This window comes from Pelophylax lessonae (assembly GCF_965119305.1).
Source record: "Pelophylax lessonae genome assembly, chromosome: 3".
Lineage (NCBI taxonomy): Eukaryota > Metazoa > Chordata > Amphibia > Anura > Ranidae > Pelophylax > Pelophylax lessonae.
The window spans coordinates 32,513,889-32,537,857 of record NC_138770.1 but is presented as its reverse complement, the minus strand read 5'-3'; the positions used below and the strand labels follow the sequence as shown (position 1 = coordinate 32,537,857).

At 43.4% G+C, this 23,969-nt stretch overlaps 3 protein-coding genes and 1 pseudogene across 4 annotated transcripts in view; 2 read left to right on the top strand and 2 right to left on the bottom strand.

Annotated features, from left to right (window-relative positions):
- LOC309550274 (uncharacterized protein) overlaps positions 1-23,969 on the top strand; it is a gene marked incomplete at both ends in the record, with an annotated part of 1,476,097 nt that overhangs the window by 761,436 nt on the left and 690,692 nt on the right.
- Positions 1-23,969, bottom strand: part of LOC309549916 (uncharacterized protein) — a gene marked incomplete at its 3' end in the record, with an annotated part of 179,893 nt that overhangs the window by 134,829 nt on the left and 21,095 nt on the right. The gene's annotated exons all lie outside the window — the stretch shown is intronic.
- Positions 416-16,654, top strand: LOC309549918 (uncharacterized protein; the record flags this gene model as incomplete). The annotated part of the gene is made up of 5 exons (XM_082250406.1): positions 416-666; positions 747-953; positions 1,076-1,217; positions 3,650-3,996; positions 16,631-16,654. The coding sequence occupies exons 1-5, from the start codon at positions 511-513 to the stop codon at positions 16,652-16,654; spliced, it is 876 nt and encodes a 291-aa protein (XP_082106532.1). The 5' UTR covers positions 416-510.
- On the bottom strand, positions 21,365-23,594 carry LOC309549917 (annotated as a pseudogene). The gene is made up of 3 exons: positions 23,500-23,594; positions 21,660-23,008; positions 21,365-21,377 (listed from the first exon to the last, which is right to left on the bottom strand). The product of its transcript is annotated as an uncharacterized misc_RNA (transcript).

Here is a 23,969-nt window from a genome sequence, read left to right as displayed (position 1 = left end):
GTGTGTGTCAGGTTCCTATAAGGTGTCAGGATGTCACTGTCTATTTCTCCATGTAGAAGTGGGATTATTTAGAAGGACACAAGGATCTCTACAGGGACGTCATGATGGAGAATCAGCCGCCCCTCACATCACCGGGTAAGAGGAGACTTTATTGTAAAGGAGAGAGCAGTACGGAGGGTCCAACTAGATCCCCCATCATCTGATAAACACATAGAAACAATGTATTCAGTCAGTGTGTGTGTTTCCTACAGATGGATCCAGTAATGGGAACCCACCAGAGAGATGTCCCCGTCCTCTGTATTCCCGGGATTCCACACAGGAAGGTCACACCATCCCTCACCATCATCAGGTAGATGAGGAACAATCACTGATAGTATCATTAGGATCTGTACATTATCTGCATTGTTACCATTGATGTCATTTTTATTATATATTCAGAGTGGAATTCTGAGAGATTCTAAAGATGAGGTTAAAGAAGAGATAAAAGAGGAGGATGATGAGGATGGGGTGATGGAGGAGTCAGAGTTTCTAAAAGAACACAAAGATCTGTACCAGGACACCATGGAGGAGTCATCCAGCTACAGAAACCCACCAGAGAGATGTCCCCGTCCTCTGTATTCCCAGGATTCCACACAGGAAGGTCACACCATCCCTCACCATCACCAGGTAGATGATTGTCAATGATTGGTAGTTCTGATTTATATACAGTATATTTGTTACAATGAATTTTTTTATTATATATTCAGAGAGGAAACCTCGGGGATGATAATATTGATGTTAAAGAAGAGTATAAAGAGGAGGATGAGGAGTATGGAGTGATGGAGGAGTTTTCAGAAGGACACAAGGATATGATGGAGCCACCTAATACCAGGAACCCACCAGAGAGATGTCCCCGTCCTCTGTATTCCCGGGATTCCACACAGGAAGATCACACCATCCCTCACTGTTACAAGGTTGGTGTGCGGAGCTTATAAAACACTCATGGAGACAATGTGTGGAATGTTAATGTGATGTTGCAATATTAAAGCTTATATTTTACAAATGATATTTTCTCTCATTTTCTTGATTGATTTAGAGTGGAGATCCAATCGATATAGAATTTGAGGTTAAAGCAGAAGAAGAAGAGACATATGTGAGGGATGATCAGCAGTCTATGGAGGAGGATGGAATAACGGGGACATTTATAGAGGAGGACACTCCTACAGAGATCAGCACAGGTGGGTCATTAACACTAAATACATTCCTCCACCCATACTGCTTACTGATTGGTCCAGAGTAGGGCGGGGAGTGGGTGATATCAGCCTGTAATCCCCTGGTCACTTTCCTGAGCTGTGTTCCCCGTCCTGTATTCCTGTATTTCTCTCGGATAATCTTCCTTCTCTGTGCTGCAGACACAATTTATGTCTCTAGACTGGATTTATGGAGATTCTGGGGTTCAGCTGGCAGCAAAATGTTGATTTTCACTATAGGTGTTACCAGACCTAGGCACCTAGGACATGTGTTTTGGTTCTTCTGCCCCATGCCCGGGTCTACTAAGATCTCTGACAGAACAATTCTCCCGGGGTTCCTTGCTCTGTTGTCTGCTGGCAGTGCCGGGTGGAGGGATATGTCTGTATAGTCTCACACCCAAGTCACTGAGTGCAGTCTCAGGAGATGGGAGGCAGCGGTGTGGGACCTCTGCAACTTGTCTCATGTAAACATATAATATTGGTATTCAGGAATCAGTGGAAGCTTAAGAGTCCTGACCCTTACACTGTATAATTTATATTATAAATGTAAATGGTGGAAAGCTGGGAGAATGCCATCATCCCGGTCATAACATCCAAAAAATACCCTCCATAGGAGAAGGGACTATAATGGGCATATAAGACAAAATAAATTCCAAAAATATGGATTATAAAACAATATCCATTTTATTACATACAGTTTGAAAACTAGATTATAAAAGAATGTGTCTCGTGAACATTTGTGAAATCGTAGTTTACCGGTATGATTACCAAGACCTCAACCAAAACATAATAATGAAATGAGACATCCGAGGCGTTTCTAAAATGAGGGTCGGAAATCTTCTTCGGGATGCTCATATGGTAGGTATAAAGATTTTCCGGCCATATACACTGCCTTCACGTGGACAAGCCAAGGATCATAAAGACAAGAAATTGTGCTACCATGTTGATGCTTAGGCTTAAGATAGAGGGCGCTGTGATTCAGTCTGCGGAGCCACAGGGGGCATCAAAATAGGACCAGGTATCCTCAGAGGGATGTAATTACACTAGTGACAGCAACACCACACTGCTAGATGGAACTGTCATCCAATGGTAAGTGTAATGCTGAATACAGAGCGGACAGCTGAGGTCATCTAACATGAGCTTCCAGACTCACAGATTCATCAGGCTGGGTGGTGTCGCTGCAAAACCACCGGTAACAGCAAAGCACGGTGCTGTTCTGGCAGCTCAGCTGCACCACCAATCACTCTGCTCCAGCCTGTTGGTCTGGAAGTTCATGTTAGATGGTCACAATTCAGCCTCTATTTTCAGCATGGTATTACACAAATGTTCACAAGCCACATTCTTTTATAGTCTAGTTTTCAGTCTGTATGTAATAAAATGTATATTGTTTTATAGTCCATGTTTTTAGAATTTGTTTTGTCTGATATGCCCATAATAGTCCCTACTCCTATGGAGGGTATTTTTTTAATATATAATTTATGTGGTATATTACATACTCCTGACCCCTGCACTATATACCCTATGTTGTACATGACATACTCCTGACCCCTGCACTATATACTCTGTTGTACATTACATACTCCTGACCCCTGCACTATATATATTGTACATGACATACTCCTTATCCCTGAACTATATACTCTATGTTGTACACTACATACTCCTGACCCCTGCACTATATACTCTGTTGTACATTACATACTCCTTATCCCTGAACTATATACTCTATGTTGTACATTACATACTCCTGACCCCTGCACTATATATTCTGTGTTGTACATTACATACTCCTGACTTCCGCTCTCTCCCCTCTACCCACTGCTATATATACACATAATATGGATTCTATTTTGTTACACCCATTTCCTACCAGCTGGACATTTTATATCTGATAATTTGATTGGAGGACAGACTTTTACATGGTAATAATAATGTGATAACATCCTCCAACTTTGGAACCTTAAACGGAAAGTGATAATGAGGGAGGAGTCAGTAACCCAATGATGGTGGTCTTCAGGATCAGTCCAGTCTTCATCTTGGTTGTTCTCCCCCCATCCTCACTCTCTGACCTCTGGTGGGGCTCAGCCCCACTGTTATTCATGACTAAATCATGGACTAAATAAGGAAGTGCAGGACTTGTGTTGTGAAGATGGCAATGAGTGATAAAGGAGGTGGGGACACTCGTCCTATAATCCCCTCATCACTGTCACTCCTATAAAAGACAGTTCTCGTTGTTTCCTCACTCTCTGACTAAGGTCCATGAATAAAGAAATTAACTGGTAGGAGATCCCATTTACTAGTTACCTTGAGGGTGGAATTGTAAGATCCTCAGAGACAAAGCTGTCTGATGTGGGCGGAGTCCTGGTTTAGGGGAACCAATTTGCTCATGTCTAGTAATAATCTTTGTATTTCTATTTTAGTAGATGGACGGGAGATGAGGAAAACCTCAGAGGATTGTCTCACTTTGTCTCCAGACTGTAAAGTAGAAGATGAGGACATCACACAGTATAGTCCAGGAGAAAACCCGGCGACCTCAAATGTCCATCCGGCACCACACAGTGTAGATGGATCATCGTATTCCTCTTATCCTGAGGAACCTCAGACTGTGAGGGACGGTGCCGGACCATCGTATTCCTCTTATCTTGAGGAACCTCAGACTGTGAGGGACGGTGCCGGACCATCGTATTCCTCTTATCCTGAGGAACCTCAGACTGTGAGGGACAGTGCCGGACCATCGTATTCCTCTTATCCTGAGGAACCTCAGACTGTGAGGGACAGTGCCGGACCATCGTATTCCTCTTATCCTGAGGAACCTCAGACTGTGAGGGACGGTGCCGGACCATCGTATTCCTTTTATCCTGAGGAACCTCACACTGTGAGGGACAGTGCTGTCCTTCCAACAGATAAGAGCTTTTCCTGTACTGAGTGCGGGAAGTGTTTCTGTTTTAAATCCAAGCTTAATGTGCATAAAAGATCTCACACCAGTGAGAAGCCGTATTCCTGTCCTGAGTGCGGGAAATGTTTTTCACAGCAGTCCAATCTTTCCACGCATCAGAGATTGCACACTGGGGAGAAGCCGTATTCCTGTCCTGAGTGTGGAAAATGTTTTTCAGTGAAGTCCACTCTTTCGACACATCAGAGATTGCACACTGGCGAGAAGCCATATTCCTGTCCTAAGTGCGGGAAATGTTTTTCAGAGAAGTCCCATTTTTCCGTGCATCAGAGATTGCACACTGGTGAGAAGCCGTATTCCTGTCCTGAGTGTGGAAAATGTTTTTCAAGCAAATCATATCTTTCTACACATCAGAGATTGCACACTGGTGAGAAGTCGTATTCCTGTCCTGAGTGCGGGAAATGTTTTTCAGTGAAGTCCAATCTTTCCAAGCATCAGAGATTGCACACTGGTAAGAAGCCGTATTCCTGTCCTGAGTGCAGGAAATGTTTTTCAGTGAAGTCCAATCTTTCCAAGCATCAGAGATTGCACACTGGTAAGAAGCCGTATTCCTGTCCTGAGTGCGGGAAATGTTTTTCACATAAGTCCACTCTTTCGACACATCAGAGATTGCACACTGGTGAGAAGCCGTATTCCTGTCCTGAGTGTGGGAAATGTTTTTCAGAGAAGTCCCATTTTTCCGTGCATCAGAGATTGCACACTGGTGAGAAGCCGTATTTCTGTTCTGAGTGCGGGAAATGTTTTTCACTCAAATCATATCTTTCCATACATCAGACATTGCACACGGGTGAGAAGCTGTATTCCTGTCTTGAGTGTGGGAAATGTTTTTCAGTGAAGTCCCATCTTTCCGTGCATCAGAGATTTCACACGGGGGAGAAGCCATATTCCTGTTCTGAGTGTGGGAAATGTTTTTCACAGAAGTGTGATCTTTACAAACATCAGAGATCTCACACGGGGGAGAAGCCGTATTCCTGTCCTGAGTGCGGGAAATGTTATTCATTGAAGTTCAATCTTTCCAGACATCAGAGATCTCACACGGGGGAGAAGCCGTATTCCTATCCTGAGTGAGGGAAATGTTCCTCATAGAAGTCCTGTCTTCCTGTACATCAGGAATCCCACACAACCCTGGAGGTGTATTAGTGCCTTGAGTGCGGGAAATGTCTTCTATATGAATGTTGGTGGACATGTGGGGAAGAAGCACACCCTGATATACACCTCAGATATACTCCATGACTGATCTTCATCATGTAAGAAACACTTCATAAGGAGATCAGAGATCACCAAAGACATGGATGAAGTGTTGTCCCGTGTTGGCCATTGATAGCAGAAGTCATTACCTTTCATTGGAGTACATTTTGTGCGGGAAGATTTCACAAACAGTTACAGATCTGTTTGTTATAAATGTGTTCATGAAATATGACCCGCATTCCTCCAGTCATGGCGAGTTGGGATTTCCTATAATGGTCAGTTCCATCTAGTGTCCATAATGTGCTTTCCTGACAGATGTCCATGGCAGCATACGTTTGGGTAGCCCCACCCTCGTTCCTCCCCCATAAGGCCCCACCCCCATAAATGTTCAGGATAAGCCAATGGCTGCATTCCTTTTTCTCCTCCTCACTTATAGGACTATTTTTGTATGAAGTTTTCCTACCTATTGGAAGTATTGGTGGGTGGGTCTGGTGCTGGGAAGCTGTGCGGGATGTCAGGACCTTCCTTTGGTATCCAGAAGTCTTCTAGGATGTCCCGAGTGGTCATTGAGTCCCCAGCTATCAGCGGGGTGGTGTTATGGCACACATATGTAGAGGATCCATGCCTGGAGAGTGGGCTCTGCCATCGGCGGCCATTTGCATTGGCTGGGAGCCCAGCTGTTAGTGGGTGGCCATTAAGTGTTAGACACGTGAAATTCGTTTCGGTGCGAATACAAATTCTGACAAATTTTTTTCGCTGTTTCTAGATTCGGATGTATCCAAATCTCCAAATTAAATTGTAATGAATTTCGTTGAAATCTGTTAAAATGTGTTTCGTTTATTCATTTTCTAACGAATTCCAACTTTTTAGAACGATTCAAATTCGGATCAGTCAAAAAACGATCGACCGATGCAAATTCTGTGTGAAGAAATAGCTGGTTGTTAAGCAACAAACCAGGAAGTCGGCCATCCGCATCCTTACCAACCATGACTCATCAGCTGTCAGCGGGCTTCCCCACTGACCGATGAATGTAAAGAAAAGAATGCCGGCATTGCCCAGCAATAGAAAAAAAAAAAGGCGTGGTCCCCCCCCCCCCCCCAAGTCCATACCAGGCCCTTAGGGGCAAAAATAAAAAAAAATAAAAAACCAGGTTGAGTTCTACCCTAATCCATACCAGGCCCTTTATCCCGGCATGCAGCCCGGCCGGTCTGGAAAGTGGAAGGGATGAGTGAGGGCTCCCCTCCTTAACCATACCAGGCCACATGTTCCTCAACACAGGGGGTGGGTGCTTTGGGGAAGCTCTGCCCCCGCACCCCATTAAGTGTTAGAAATGTTAAATTTGTTTCAGGGCAAATACAAATTCCGACAATTTTTTTGTTATTCCTAGATTCGGATGTATCCAAATCTCCAAATGAAATTGTAATGAATTTTGTTGAAATCTGTTAAAATTTGTATAGTTTATACATTTTCTAACGAATTCCAACTTTTCAGAACGATTCGAATTTGGATCAGTCAAAAAAACGATCGACCGATGCAAATTCTGTGTGAAGAAATAGCTGGTTGTTAAGCAGCAAGCCGGGAAGCCGGCCGCCCGCATCCTTACCAACCATGACTCATCAGCTGTCAGCGGGCTTCCCCACTGACAGATGAATGTAAAGAAAAGAATGCTGGCATTGCCCGACAATAGAAAAAAAACGGAGGAACCCTCCCCACCAGTCCATACCAAATCCACCCCAGGCCCTTTATCCCGGCATTCAGCCGGGCAGGTCAGGAAAGTGGGAGTGACCTTGGTAAAAGGGGCTTTCAGATTATGACGAGCCCCCTGCCTGCAGACCCCCACAACAACAGACCACGGTTGTGGGTAAGAGGCCCTTGTCCCCATCAACATGGGGACGAGGTGCTTTAGGGTGGAGGGGGCAGAGCTGCCCCCGCCCCATGTTGAGGGCGTGTGGCCTGGTATGGGTTAGAAGGGGGGTGCTCACTCGTCCCCCCTTTCCTGACTTGCTGAACTGCATTTTGGGGGAACCCATAATATTTTATTTTTCTCCTTTCATCCTTCCAGGACGGCCAACATTTGAGAGATTGTGGCTCCGCCTCACAGGAAACACAACTAATTTGCAACTGTTTAAAAGGGTCCCACCCATCCTTAGCTCCAGTTCAGTTGTTTTTCCAACCTCACATCGGAACGTTTGTTTTTTTACTAACCTGAGGCAAATAGCTGGCCAAAAAGGTACCCCTGGATGGCAGCTTCGGTCGGCCTAATAGCAGGTTCCTCCCTAGCTGTGTCCTTGGAATAGGAGCTTTCAGGTCGCCAAACATACCAGGTAGTGCGGTTTGCCTTATGGTGAAGGTCCCTCATACCTGAAGTCCTGCTTGTCTCTGCAAGAAGTCTCCTCCATTCGCTTCGTTGGGCGGTAAGAATTTTTGAATTTCCCGCCAGCGGTGAGCCCCAAGCCTCGCTATGGAGACCGGAAGTTCCGGCGGAAGGGGCGGAGCGGCTGATTCCCGGAAGAGACCCAGCGTGGAGGAGACGCCGGGTCCATGTGAGTTCAGTACAGCCATGGCTGACTCTCCGACTCCGAGAGGGCGGAAGCCCCAGAAAGAGACACGAGCGGCCGCAATCCTTACAGAGGAGAAAGCGGCAATGCAGGTGGCGACAGGAACGGGTAAGTGATGCCGATGGCGGGCCGACTGCTGTCTATTGAGTGACAGGTATGCCGTGCCATTTTTTCCTGCATGTTAGCCGTAGTGGTGTAATGTTCTGGTACCCTTATTCCACTTTCTATTCCATTTTCCATAGTGTATGCGTCCCACCATTCTCTTTTGGTAAGGTGCGCATACACCTTTAAGACCGATGCTGTCATCACTGAGCGCTGCAGAGCGGCTATTTCAACCGCCGGCGTTCTCACTCACATGTTCGTTCAACCTGCCTTGAAGCTCATATGCTTACAATCGTGTCTCGCTGTGGAACCTCGCTACGATCCCTGTATCTCGCTACCAGGATCACTTCCTTAGAACCGAACCTCGCTACTGATCCCTGTATCTCGCTACTGGATCACTTCCTCACCACCAGACCTTCTACTGCTATACTCTAGTGATAAGTACCCCGCAGGGGAACCCTCCATAACTTACACTACTACTATTTGCATTAAGGACTGTTACTACCTATCTATGCTATCCTATCATCTGCACTATCATATAGATTGCTAGCTCTTGAGACCATTACCATCTATCATCTGCACTGCTGCATAGATTGCTAGCTCTCCTGTCTACTACTATCTATCCTTGCACTGGGTTACTCTATCCTGTATTTGTCATCTGCTGTCCCCACCACCTATTAGCATACTCGATACTAACCTATCTGCATTCCTAAATACCATCTTGAACTCTCCTGTATAAACCTATCAAGTGCTTACCAACCTTGTCACTGTTCACACCTGTCCCTTCAGCACATCACCTTCATACTACCATATACATCCTATCACTCCAGGAACATCTCATTGAGTGTGTATATATCTGTGTGTTGAAGCTGACAGGCCCACGGTGATGAGTCCTGGAGAGTTGGATCTGGTATTCAACACATCTCTACATGACTACTGAGTGGAGATTTTGCAGCTGCAAATCCAGCCTATATACAAAAACGCAGGAGCGTTACAAGTGGTGAACAAGAAGGCTATTAGTCGCTTCATGGTGTCCTTTCTTTCTTGTCTTCATGTGTTTACACAGGTACGCCACCGGCACAGGAAGCCCCTGCCAGACCCCTATCCTCAGCTAAAAAATGTGGGGAATGCGGGGTTAAATTGTCTAAATCTTACCCAAAGCCCTTATGCCCTACTTGTATTAATAAGTTAGCAGGGCAGGATCTTATGAAAGATTTTCTTAAATCTATGCAAGAGGAAATGGCAGCTACTATTCAGTCATTCAAGGCTACAGCAGCTATCCCTCAGATCCCAGCAGAGGAAGTATCGAAAGATAATGTTTCCTACCAAGACAGTGGGTGGTCAAAAGGACCCCCATCCCTCTGGGCAGATTCTCTATCCATTCCCTCAACTCAAGTTAGGGAACAAGAGGATCCAGGGGAAGGCAGTAGTTACATAAGAGACCCTTCTAGTTCAGATAAGGACTCAGAAAGTAACAGTGAAGGGGAAAAAGACAAAAATCTTTTTTCCTTGGAATATAGGCAGGGTCTTCTTAAAGTGGTACATGACACTGAAGGAATCCCTACCCCAACAAAGGAGTCTTCCTGCAAAGACAGGGTGTACAAAGGCTTGGGAAAAGCCCAGTACAGAACCATTCCCATTCACCAGTCATTAAAAGACATAATACACCAAGAATGGAAATTGCCTACACATGCCTTTTCCAGATCAAAAAACTGGAAAAGAAGGTTTCCCTTTGAGCCTCAAGAATTGGAAGTATTCACAAAAAATCCTAAACTTGATGCTCCCCTGGCACAACTATCAAAAGGAACAGATTTATCCTTTTAAAATGCCAGGCATATTACAGATCCTATGGATCGCAGGATTGAATCCGTATTGAGTAAAGCCTGGGATTCTAATGCATATAATACAACTATAGCCTTAGCTGATACCTGTATGGCCAGGAATACAGACTTTTGGCTCAAGGAACTATCAAAACATGTCCGCACTATGGCAGGATCACAAGACCTGATAGATTCCCTTGCCATGATTAGTAAAGCAGCATCCTACCTAGCAGACGCAGCTGTGGAGTCATTAGTAGCATCTGTTAAAACAGCAGCATTAGTAAATTCTGCTAGAAGGGCGCTTTGGGTCAAAGCATGGGAAGGTGATATAACCTCCAAGGTAAGACTCTGTGCCTTACCCTTTGAAGGTTCATTACTGTTCGGTTCAGGACTAGATGATACCTTGTCCAGATCTGCAGAAAAAGGGAAAAAATTTCCCACTAAGAAAAAGGACAAATCAGGAAGATATTCCTTTTGGAACTACCAAGGCAAGAATCAAAAAAGGCCGTTTAGGGCCAGGAAAGGTGGTCCTGAAAAAGGAAAACAAGGGGACAAATTGTTGTTCCTTAAACCGGGACCTAAGTCCAAAGAATCTAACTGACGCCAGCGTCAGAGTAGGGAGCAGACTGACCCATTTTACTTCCCAATGGGTAAACATCTCTGCCAATCCCTACATTCTTCATCGGGAAGGGTACCGATTGGAGCTTGTCTCACAACCGGTACCGGATATAATAGTGACCTATCTCTCAAAAATAGAACAAAAGTTCTCCAGGGAGGACATTTATACGGTCAGATTAAATCTGTACCGAAATGTCTTTATGGCAACGTTGGATTTAAGAGATGATCCAATTATTGAGAACATCAAGCATTTCTCAGATTCACCATAGTAAAGGGTACTGCACATCGGCAGTTCAGAGCTTTCCCTTTTTGCTTGGCAGCAAGTCCAGGGATCTTTACAAAAATCTTGGCCAAGGTAGTAGGCCACCTGCACCTACAAGGTCTAAAGCTGATCCCGTATCTGGGCGATATGTTGGTCTGTGTTAAATCTGTAGAACAGGTTGTGGCAGACACCCAAAAGGTGATGTCAGTTCTGCAAGAGGTAGGATGGCTATGGAAATTGCATCCCTACGGCTCCAGGAGACAGATCATGCAGATTCTAGGGCTAATTCCAGCCGTAGATTGGGCCCAAATACATTCAAGAGACCTCCAATGCTTTCACCTAGCCTCTTGGAACAAGAGACTGGACTCCATAGACGAAAAAATTACTTTATCCCTACAAGTAATCAGTCACCATCACATCAAACAAACAGAATGGGAACTGAACCCCACAATTTTCCAATGCCTGGTCCAAAAATCTGGTCAACCGGAGGTGGACATGTTTTCCACTCAGCAGAACCGAAAAATAGAACAGTTCTTTTCTCTGACAAAACAGAAGGATATGCTGGGCTTGGATGCCCTAGCACAACCTTGGCCCTTCAGGCTAGCCTATGCCTTTCCCCCAAAGAATCTAATACCAAGAGTTCTGCAGAAACTCAGCGGATGGCCGCAACCGCGCCTCATCCTAGTCACACCTGGGTGGACAAAAAGAACGTGGTTTGCAACCCTGGTGTCCCTGTCAGTGACAGCACCTTGGAAACTACCAGAAATTCCAGACCTGTTACTACAAGGACCTCTGACTCACCCCAGACTGAAGTTTTTTCAATTAGCAGCCTGGGTAGTGAACGCCAAATATTAAAAGAAAAAGGATGCTCAGACAAAGTCATTGAGACCCTCCTTTCAAGTAGAAAGCCAGTAACTAGAAAAATTTATTCCAAAATCTGGAAGACATTTTGTACTTGGCAGAGTCAGAAGAAGGATTCCTCTGCCTCAACCCCAAGGATCCTGTTTTTTTTACAGGATGGGGTAGATAAGGGGGTGGCGGTGAACACCCTTAAAGTACAAATAGCGGCACTTTCTGTTTTTTTAGACAAAAGGTTAGCCCAAGAACCTTTAATTAGGAGATTTCTGTTACCCTTCTCCGGGCTATCTCCAATTAACAGAACTAATGTTCCAGCCTGGAACTTAACGCTAGTACTAGAGACATTATCTAGTGAAGCATTTGAACCTTTGAACAAAATTAGTTTAAACATTTTGTCTATTAAGTTAACTTTTCTGTTAGCAATCACCACAGCCAGGAGAGTGGGAGATTTGCAAAGCTTATCCATAAAAGAACCCTTTATGAGAATTCTCCAAGACAGGGTGATTCTTAAACCAGATCCGCTGTACCTACCCAAGGTAGTGTCATCTTTTCATAGGAATCAAGAGATGGTTCTCCCATCATTCTGTGAGAAACCTAAATGTGCAAAAGAACAAAAATTCCATTGCTGAGATGTAAGAAGATGTCTTCTAGCATATCTAGAAAGAACCAAGGGCTTTAGAAGATCTAGCTACCTGTTGGTTCTTCATTCTGGACCAAGGAAGGGTTTACAAGCATCAAAACCCTCAATTTCTAGGTGGATTAAACAAGCCATTAGTTTGTCATATAAGGTGTCAGGTACCCCCACACCAACAAGTCTAAAGGCACATTCCACAAGGGGCATGGCAACTTCCTGGGCCGAAAAAGCCGGAGCATCCTGGGAACAGATCCGCCATGCTGCCACCTGGTCCAGTCAAGATACCTTCCTAAAGCACTATCGTGTGGAAGTACTGTCGAAACAAGACCTTGCCTTTTCCAGAAAGGTTTTACAGGCAGTGGTCCCGCCCTAAGGTAGGCCAGTATGGATTCCTTTATCATCCTCTCAAATGTAGGCCGTCCTGGAAGGATGAAAGGAGAAAACTTACCGTTAGTGTACCGGTAACGGCCTTTCTCTTAATCCTTCCAGGACAGCCGGCCTACTTCTCGCCCAAGCTGGTGGTGAGTCTAAAGAATATGTATATATATATGTATATTTGTGTAGCTGTTTGAATAACTATATTCCTTAAGGTTCGGTTGGAAACTACTTTCCTATTACTGAAGCTAAGGATGGGTGGGACCCTTTTAAACAGCTGCAAATTAGTTGTGTTTCCTGTGAGGCGAAGCCACAATCTCTCAAATGTAGGCCATCCTGGAAGGATTAAGAGAAAGGCCGTTATCGGTACACTAACGGTAAGTTTTTTACATTTTGGCGTGGGCCCGGTATAGACGGGGGGGGGGGAGGGGGGGACCCCACGTCATTTTTTTTTAAACATTTTTCTATTGCCGGGCAATGACGGCATTCTTTTTTTTCCTTTCATCTGTCAGTAGGGAAGCCCGCTAACACCTGACGAGTCATTGGTTGGTAAGGATGTGGGCGGCCAGCTTCCCAGCCCCCTGCTTAACAACCAGCTATTTCTTCACACAGAATTCGAATCAGTTGATCGTTTTTTGACCAATAGGAATTCCCATTGTTCTGAAAAGTTGAAATTCGTTAGAAGATTAATAAACCAAACAGATTTTACCAAATACGAAAAGAAATTTAATGAAAACTAAACAAAAGTAAACGAATTCCGAAACCAAACTAAATGAATACCATAACGAAACAAGATTAGTGACATAACAAATCTATCCGAAATAAAACAAATGTTTCCATTCTGCACATGTCTCCTAAGCGTGCCCAGCCCAGATATAGCAGTTGTGTTACTGCCTCTGGGATCCGGGCCGCCCTGCAGATGCATCGATTGCCCTGTGGAAGAGGTCCGGGAAACGTGAGTATGTTTGGCTTGAGGTCAGCAGAAGGGAGCAGACGCCATGCGGGCTGCTAGGGAGTAACCAAAAGGAAAACCTATGGAGAGGACTCTGCTCTCTGGGTGATCGATGTGCATTGCAGCGTCTTATCAAAGTTTGGTGCAGTCGCCTACCTTTGTCTTCTTTTCTGTCCTGAGGAGAGAACTGTTTGTTGAAGCAAGGTTTGCTTTCTGCGTATCGGTACCCCCGCAGGAGCCGCTTGGATATTGGTTTGTCCGGGCCTCCCGCTGATTACTCCACAGTCAGATACAGGGTATTTTCACACAGCCAGGTGCACACGCTCTCTTCCTCTCGTCTCCAATGACCAGTCTAGGGGATGTGTTTTTATGTTTTATTTGGAGAACTTGGATAGGAGAAGAAAAACCAGAACTATCCTGAGAGTCCCAACATCCTATCTGTTCAGAGAAATGGGAACCTACAGATGTTCACAAGGAACCACTGTCATATGTGTGGACTTTAAGGGCACAGCATGAGACAGATAACAACTACATGGATTTATCCTAAAATAACATTTATTCATTTATCTAAAACCAGATGTCAATAAAATGAGGAAACTGGCCCCAAACTGAGCTCAGCTCGTACACAGGAGATCAATGTCTCCTACTAATTTCACTCATGTACATCATACATATATAAGGATAAGTTGGTATATATCATAAGGTTCGTGTAGGTATAGATATTTCCTCTGTTCACTTAGATGTAACATTTAGTGACGGCCATGTACTTTATTACTGAATATATCTTATTACTATTATAACAATCTCCTTACTATATGGATTTTTTTGTGTCAGCTTTTTTTGTATACATGTCTGCATCATATTTGTTACTGATGTCAACATTTGTATCAATTACTGTATGTATAATAACTGACTACGTTCAGATTCTATTTTTGTATATCTTAGTTGGTGACCTGCCTCATTTAAAGTCCCACAACCTCTGTTTTCTGTTTGCATTAACCAATAGGGATGGAGGCACGTCACTGTGTTTGCTTCGGATCATTTTCCTCTATCTTTGTCTGTTCACTTTGTCTTTGTCTGTTCACTGGTCAACGCATTTCACACAAGGCTTCTTCAGGACTATGAAGATGTACAGACAGTTTTCTCTTGAAATTAACAGACTCAATATTAGTGTTTCATAAACATAGAACATAATCTGTATTTATATACATCATAATAAATACAAACATGACTTACTAGCACACGGCCATCCTTCGAACCCCCAACAAATTAACCCGACCTGGGGCAGACACAGGGGGGAAAAATCAGACTAAAATGTGTTGTGTATATAGGTATCTGTCCTGATGATGCTAGGTACAAGATAAAATGTACAGTATCTCACAAAAGTAAGTACACCCTCTCATTTTTGTAAATCATTTATTCTATCTTTTCATGTGACAACACTGAAGAAATTATACTTTGCTACAATGTAAAGTGTACAGCTTGTATAACAGTGTAAATTTGCTGTCCCCTCAAAATAACTCAACACACAGCCATTAATGTCTAAACCGCTGGCAACAAAAGTGAGTACACCCCAAAGTGACAATGTCCAAATTGGGCCCAATTAGCCATTTTCCCTCCCCGGTGTCATGTGACTCGTTAGTGTTACAAGGTCTCAGGTGTGAATGGGGAGCAGGTGTGTTAAATTTGGTGTTATTGCTCTCACTCTCTCATACTGGTCACTGGAAGTTCGACATGGCACCTCATGGCAAAGAACTCTCTGAGGATCTGAAAAAAAGAATTGTTGCTCTACAAAAAGATGGCCTAGGCTATAAGAAGATTGCCAAGACATTGAAACTGAGCTGCAGCACGGTGGCCAAGACCATACAGTGGTTTAACAGGAGAGGTTCCACTCAGAACAGGCCTCGCCATGATCGACCAAAGAAGTTGAGTGCACATGCCCAGCATCATATGCAGTGGTTGTCTTTGGGAAATAAACATATGAGTTCTGCCAGCATTTCTGCAGAGGTTGAAGGGGTGGGGGGGGGTCAGCCTGTCAGTGCTCAGACCATACGCCACACACTGCATCAAATTGATCTGCATGGCTTTCATCCCAGAAGGAAGCCACTTCTAAAGATGATGCACAAGAAAGCCCACAAACAGTTTGCTGAAGACAAGCAGACTAAGGACATGAATTACTGGAACCGTCTCCTGTGCTCTGATGAGACCAAGATAAATTTATTTGGTTCAGATGGTGTGAAGCGTGTGTGGTGGCAACCAGGTGAGGAGTACAAAGACAAGTGTGTCTTGCCTACAGTCAAGCATGGTGGTGGGAGTGTCATGGTCTGGGGCTGCATGAGTGCTGCCAGCACTGGGGAGGTACAGTTCATTGAGGGAACCATGAATGCCAACATGTACTGTGACATACTGAAGCAGAGCATGATCCCCTCCCTTCAGAGACTGGTCTGCAGGCTAGTAGTATTTATACAAGATAACGACCCCAAACACACCTCCAAGACGACCACTGCCTTGCTAAAGAAGCTGAGGGTAAACGTGATGGACTGGCCAAGCACGTCTCCATACCTAAACCCTATTGAGCATCTGTGGGGCATCCTCAAATGGAAGGTGGAGGAGCGCAAGGTCTTTAAAATCCACCAGCTCTGTGATGTCATGGAGGAGGGGAAGAGGACTCCACTGACAACCTGTGAACGTCTGGAGAACTCCATGCCCAAGAGGGTTAAGGCAGTACTGCAAAATAATGGTGGCCACACACAATATTGACACCCTGGGCCTAATTTGAACATTTTAACTTAGGGGTGTACTAACTTTTGTTGCCAGCGGTTTAGACATTAATGGCTGTGTGTTGAGTTATTTTGAGGGGACAGTAAATTTACACTGTTATACAAGCTGTACACTCACTACTTTACATTGTAGCAAAGTGTCATTTCTTCAGTGTTGTCACATGAAAAGATAGAATAAAATATTTACAAAAATGTGAGGGGTGTACTTACTTTTGTGAGATACTGTATATAAATATATATATATATATACTGTATATGCACACATATACAGTATACACATATATAATCTTTTGCCTTTTAGCTCTATTTTGAACTGCTACTTTGAACTGAACGAGTTGCTCTACAAGGCGATCGTTTACGTACACATCGCTTTTGCAGCACTTTTCAGGTGCTTTTGAGGCGCTTCCCATTCATTTCAATAGAGAGGGGCGTTTTTGAGGTGCTTTTTTTTAGCACTCCAAACATGCTCCAAAGATGCTGCTTGCAGGATTTTTTTTCACTGCCCCACCAGCACCCCCCCTCCCCCCAGGGTGAAAGCATTCATTGATTTTAATGGGAATGAGAAAGAAAGAGAAAAGGAAGTAAGTCCGTCCGAGGATTTACCGCCAGCCGTTCCCGGAGTCAGCACCTTGTGTTTGGAACCTGCAGATAGGGGAGCCAAGGAGACCATATTATATAGAAGAGGGGTTGTTTGTCTCGGAAGACACAAACCATTCTTACATTTAGCATTATCCATGTGAGCTTACACTTCGTTAGGACAATGTCTATATCTGGGCTTTTCCAGGCGGTCCCAATAGCAATTTTGGCCACCAAGAACATGAAATATATTAAGGAAGAGAGGAAAGATCGCTGGTGCCGCACATCCATATGGTGGTATGAGAGAGACAACCTCAGCCTGAGCTCCCACCAGGACACGCCCCCAACACATTTTACTCCGCCCCCAGAGCTTAGTCATGGGGAAGAACATGAAGTATATTAAGGTCCATGTGTGTCCCGGGACATTTTCGACTGGTTTATTCAGTAGGGTAAAATATGAAATAGTTATGTAACCAGGTTGGTAGGTGACTGATAAGGATGGAGGGAGGGAAGGTAAAGGAATGAGACAAGGAGGGAGTAAAGCTGGATACACACTATCCAAGTTTTGTGGTTAGATTTCCTTCAGATTTACTTTTTCTATGTAGTGCAAGGGCCTACCAGATTGCATACAAATTAAAAGTGTTTAGGTTTGACCTCATATTATATGGTTTTGGTAAGTCTAAAGGAAAAAGTCTTCAGAAAATCTTATAGTGTGTATGGCCCATTAGTCTACCAAACACTGGATGTGGGGATTTGAATGTGCCTGTCTATTAATACCAAAGACCAAAAATGAATAAAAAAAAAGGATAATACATGTTTATTGATTATAACAAACAACAATATATATCAAATCATATAAATAATACAATATCTGTTTAAAGTACATCTTGTGGATCTACATGTTTCGCTCAACAGAGCTTCCTCGGGATCCAAGAGAATATTCTTATCAGATAAATCCATATAAAAATCACAATATCTAAAACAAACAATAATAACAAATCAATATACATAGTATATAAAAAGAAATGAAAAAAATGTTTTAAAATTATAAATAAAAATAAATAAATAAATTATTAGGAAAAGGAAAAAATAAAAAAGGGTGTGTGAGTCAGCAGACTAAATTGGGCCATCGGGGGGGGGGGGGGGGGGGGATTCAAAAAAATTGGAAGGCGGAGAGGAGGATCGCAAAGTAAAAGCCATTGAAATATGTCCTTACCCTTTTAGTAAAAAATCAAATCAAAAACACTGCTCCCTGCATCAGTGATGTATGATGATGTTTAGAAATCTGTATAGAGTACAGCTGAAAGATAAAGAACTAAAGACCGAAAAAGAGTAAGATCAACCATAGAAAGCAGTGACTGGTATGTGCAATATGAATACTGAGGACCCCAGAAAGGGGTATTAGAATTATATAAAGTGACACACAGAGTGAAGTGTAAATGTGACTCTATCAATACACAAAAATAAAATAGATGAGTGTGAGGGCCAACACAACCAAAGAGAGTGTGAATAAATAAGGAAAGGTGCAATGGGGTAAGTGAACAATGATATGACATTAATGAAGATGTGTACAAGACGAGTGAGAGATATGAAGGAGATGCACACTAAAATATCCATAATACCACAGAGAAAAAAAAATAAATCATTTTTTTTAAGTCCTGAAAGAGAGAGAAACAAAGGGGAATCAAAAAATGCCTAAGGGTTTGTTATTATTGTCTGTTTTAGATATTGTGATTTTATATGGATTTATCTGATAAGAATATACTCTTGGATCCTGAGGAAGCTCTGTTAAGTGAAACGTGTAGATCCACAAGATCTACTTTAAACAGATATTGTATTATTTATATGATTTGATATATATTGTTGTTTGTTATAATCAATAAACATGTATTATCCTTTTTTATCCATTTTTGATCTTTGGTATTAATAGACAGGCACATTCAAATTCCCACATCCAGTGTTTGGTAGACTTACCCCCTCCTTGTCTCATTCCTTTCCCTTCCCTCCCTCCATCCTTATCAGTCGCCTACCAACCTGGTTACATAACTATTTCATAATTTATCCCAGGGGACGGTGCCATTTATTTACAGATAGACCCTTCCTCTCCACACAATCTACACATCAGTAGGGTAATACTTCCATCTTTGGTAATATTGAATGTCGTACCTGAAAAAATAAAAAGCTTAACCTCATCCAAAAGGGGCGCACTTTAGGACAAGTCCACCATATGTGTAGAAACGTCTCCATCTGGCCCCACCCCCTGAAGCAGGAGGCCAACGAGCCCAGGTGATGACACCAATTTCTATTATACTTAGCGCCATCAAATGGCCAAATGCACATTTTTAGTTTTAAATGAATGGTTGGTTTGACCACTTAAGCTCCGGAATTTTTTACCCCCTTCGTGACCAGAGCATTTTTTTGCCATTCACCACTGCACTACTTTAACTGGCAATTGCGCGGTCATGCAACACTACACAAATGACATTTATATCATTTTTTTCACACAAATAAAGCTTTTTTGTGGCCTTTGATAACTGGGTTTATTTTTTATTATATAAACAAAAAAATCAAACATTTTTGAAAAAAAAAACAATATTTCTATTATAAAATATATCCAATAAAAAAAAATATTCAAATGTCTGCATAAGTTTAGGTCCAACTGTATTCTGCTACATGATTTTTGGTAAAAAAAATCCCATGAAGTGTATATTAATTGGTTTGAGTGAAAGTTATAGTCTACAAACTATGGTGGAATTTACACAGCTTTGACATTAAAGTAATACTGGTAATGGTGATGATCAGCAACTTATAGTGCGACTGTAATAGTGTGGCAGACAATTTGGCGCTAGCTGACATTCACTGGGAGGGGCATTAACTGACACTGACATCAATAGTGACACCAATACATTGATCAGTCACTATACACTGTCACTGTACTAATGACACTGACTGGGAACTGACATCACCAGTGACACCAATACAGAGATCAGTGATGATACTATACACTGTCAATGTACTAATGACACTGACTGGGAACTGACACTGATACCACCAGTGACACCAATATAGAGATCAGTGATAATACTATACACTGTCACTGTACTAATGACACTGGCTGGGAACTGACACTGACATCACCAGTGACACCAATACAGAGATCAGTGATAATACTATACACTGTCATTGTACTAATGACACTGACTGGGAATGGGTTAACATCTAGGGGCAATAAAAGGGTTAACTGTGTGCCTAACAATGTGTAGTGTGTGTAATCTGCGCTGCTTTCACTAACCACCCTTGTTTATTTTCCTGATTTTCATAAAATTCATTGGACGAATGTGACAAACATTCATTCAGCTGATAAAAATTCTGGCTGTATTTTATTTAACACAGTGATTTCCTATGATCACCAGCTCCATCTAGTGGCCATATTACGGTATTTTTCCTGAAATACCTCCATCAGTAAAAATAGTGCAATAAAGCATTATGGCCAATAGATGGAGCCAATGATCATATGAAATAAAATATTGCCAAAACTTGTCACAGCTGGGCGAATGTTGGTCACACTCATTCAACTATTTTTGTATTTTTAAATAGACCTCTAAATGTTTCTGAAAGCTCACACCACAAAATGTACTCAGCCAATGAAAGGTGATGACTCTGTGACAGACCTAACCAGGACAGAGGCTTTTGGAAGGGACTGGGAGCGAGCCTCTTACCCACTGACTATGGGCCCTGGCATTTAGGAGAACACTACTCTTTGGAAGGTGTATGCCTAGGGGATCCGTGGAGTGGTCTTGTTTCTGATTCAAGTTTATGTCTCCCCAAAACACACAGACTCCGGGAACTGGAGGTTCCATATCCATATTTGGGGCCTCTATGCCTTAAACCAGCAATGACTGTAGATGTTATGTAATCAGCTCAAACCACTGGGGCCTCCTGCTATAATGTGTGGTATGGTAAGTAGATCTCTCCCATTGTTCCATTGTTTCTGTCTGTCTGCTAGTATTGTCCCCTCCACCTAGGCTGGTTTAAGTGACCAGTTAATTAGCTCATGTTAAGTATATCACTGTAAGTTATCAGTTGCTAGAGGGGGAGTAGCGTAGTTCATGTTGGCTGTTCCTTAGTTATGTTAATTATATTCTTGTTTACAGTTTGTATTGTTAGGGTAATATGATCAGGAGGGGATGTCCTCCTGTATGGTATGAAGTATGTGTCTGAGCTTCAATAAACAGTCATTCCTTTGGATTTTTACCTCACATCTTGTCTGTGTACGATGTTTGGGGTAAAAGGGGCTGGTATTAGCTCTCAGTCTGCTCAGAACGGTTTGGAGGGCAGGAAGCATGGTTTGGTGGAAGGAAGCACCTAGTCGGAGTTCCAAGCGGTTCTTTTTTCTACTGCCATCAATGGCCAACACGGGACAACACTTCATCCATGTCTTTGGTGATCTCTGATCTCCTTATGAAGTGTATCTTACATAATGAAGATCAGCCATGGAGTATATCTGAGGTGTATATCAGGGTGTGCTTCTTTCACACATGAGAGCTGTGATGTCCATCAACATTCATATAGAAGACTTCCCACACTCAAGGCACTAATACACCTCAAGGGTTGTGTGGGATCCCTGATGTACAGGAAGACAGGACTTCAGTGAGGAATCATTCCCTCACTCAGGACAAGAATACGGCTTCTTCCCCGTGTGAGTTCTCTGATGATTGCAAAGATCAGAATTCTGCAAAAAACATTTTACACACTCAGGACAGGAATATGGCTTTTCCCCCGTGTAAGATCTCTGATGTCTGGAAAGATTGGACTTATCTGAAAAACATTTCCTGCACTCAGGACAGGAATATGGCTTCTTTCCCGTGTGAGATCTCTGATGTGTGTTAAGATGGGGCTTCTGTGAAAAACATTTCCCACACTCAGGACAGGAATATGGCTTCTCCCCGTGTGAGATCTCTGATGTGTAATAAGGTTTTCTTTTCGTACAAAACCTTTCCCACACTCAGGACAGGAATACGGCTTCTCGCCTGTATGAGATCTCTGATGTGTAATAAGGTTTTCTTTTCGTACAAAACCTTTCCCACACTCAGGACAGGAATACAGCTTCTCCCCTGTATGAGACCTCTGATGTGTAACAAGGTTTGATTTTCGTACAAAACATTTCCCACAATCTGAACAGGAATATGGTTTCAGCCCCTTGTGCAGTTGCTTCTCCCCCGTGTGAGATCTCTGATGTGTGTTAAGATGGGGCTTCTGTGAAAAACATTTCCCACACTCAGGACAGGAATACGGCTTCTCCCCCGTGTGAGATCTCTGATGTGTAATAAGGTTTTCTTTTCGTACAAATCCTTTCCCACACTCAGGACAGGAATACGGCTTCTCCCCTGTATGAGACCTCTGATGTGTAACAAGGTTTGATTTTTGTACAAAACATTTCCCACATTCTGAACAGGAAAATGGTTTCAGCCCCTTGTGCAGTTGCTGATGTGTGTGAAGATGGGACTTGTGTGAAAAGCATTTCCCACACTCAGGACAGCAATATGGCTTCTCCCCCGTGTGACATCTCTGATGAATGACAAAATAACTTTTTGTTGGAAAACATTTCCCACACTCAGGACAGGAGTAAGTCTTTTCATCCATGTGAGATTTCTGATGTCTGGAAAGACTGGACATCTGTGAAAAACATTTCCCACACTCAGGACAGGAATACAGCTTTTCCCCTGTGTGAGATCTCTGATGTGTGATAAAATGGGACTTCCTTGACAAACATTTCCCACACTCATCACAGGAATATGGCTTTTCCCCTGTGTGCAATCTCCAATGTGGGTAAAGATTGGACCTGTCTGAAAAACATTTCCCACACTCAGGACAGGAATATGGCTTCTCACCTGTGCAAGATCTTTTGTGCACGTCAAGATCGCATTTAAAATGGAAACTCTTCCCACACTCAGTACAGGAAAACCTCTTATCTGTTGGAAGGACGGCACTGTCCCTCACAGTCTGAGGTTCCTCAGGATAAGAGGAATACGATGGTCCAGCACCATCCCTCACAGGCTGAGGTTCTTCAGGATAAGAGGAATACGATGCTCCGGCACCGTCCCTCACGGTCTGAGGTTCCTCAGGATAAGAGGAATACAATGGTCTGGCACCATCCCTCACAGTCTGAGGTTCCTCAGGATAAGAGGAATATGATGGTCCGGCACTGTCCCTCACAGTCTGAGGTTCCTCAGAATAAGTGGAATACGATGGTCCGGCACCGTCCCTCACAGTCTGAGTTTCCTCAGGATAAGAGGAATACGATGGTCTGGCACCGTCCCTTACAGTCTGAGGTTCCTCAGGATAAGAGGAATACAATGGTCCGGCACTGTTCCTCACAGTCTGAGGTTCCTCAGGATAAGAGGAATACAATGGTCCCGCACTGTCCCTCACAGTCTGAGGTTGCTCAGGATAAGAGGAATATGATGGTCCGGCACTGTTCCTCACAGTCTGAGGTTCCTCAGGATAAGAGGAATACGATGGTCCGGCACTGTCCCTCACAGTCTGAGGTTGCTCAGGATAAGAGGAATACGATGGTCTGGCTCCGTCCCTTACAGTCTGAGGTTCCGCAGGATAAGAGGGATACAATGGTCCGGCACCATCCCCCACAGTCTGAGGATCCTCAGGATAAGAGGAATACGATGGTCCATCTATACTGTGTTGTGCCGGCTGGACATTTGAGGTAGTTGGGTTTTCTCCTGGACTATACTGTGTGATGTCCTCATCTTCTACTTTACAGTCTGGAGACAAAGTGAGACAATCCTCGGAGGGTTTCCTCATCTCCCGTCCATCTACTAAAATAGAAATAAAAAGATTATTACTAGACATCAGCAGATTGGTTCCCCTAAACCAGGACTCCGCCCACATCAGGCAGCTTTGTCTCTGAGGATCTTACAATTCCATCCTCAAGGTAACTAGTAAATGGGTCCTCTGATCTCCTACCAGTTCATTTCTTTATTCATGGACCTTAGTCAGAGAGTGAGGAAACAATGAGAACTGTCTTTTATAGGAGTGACAGTGATGAG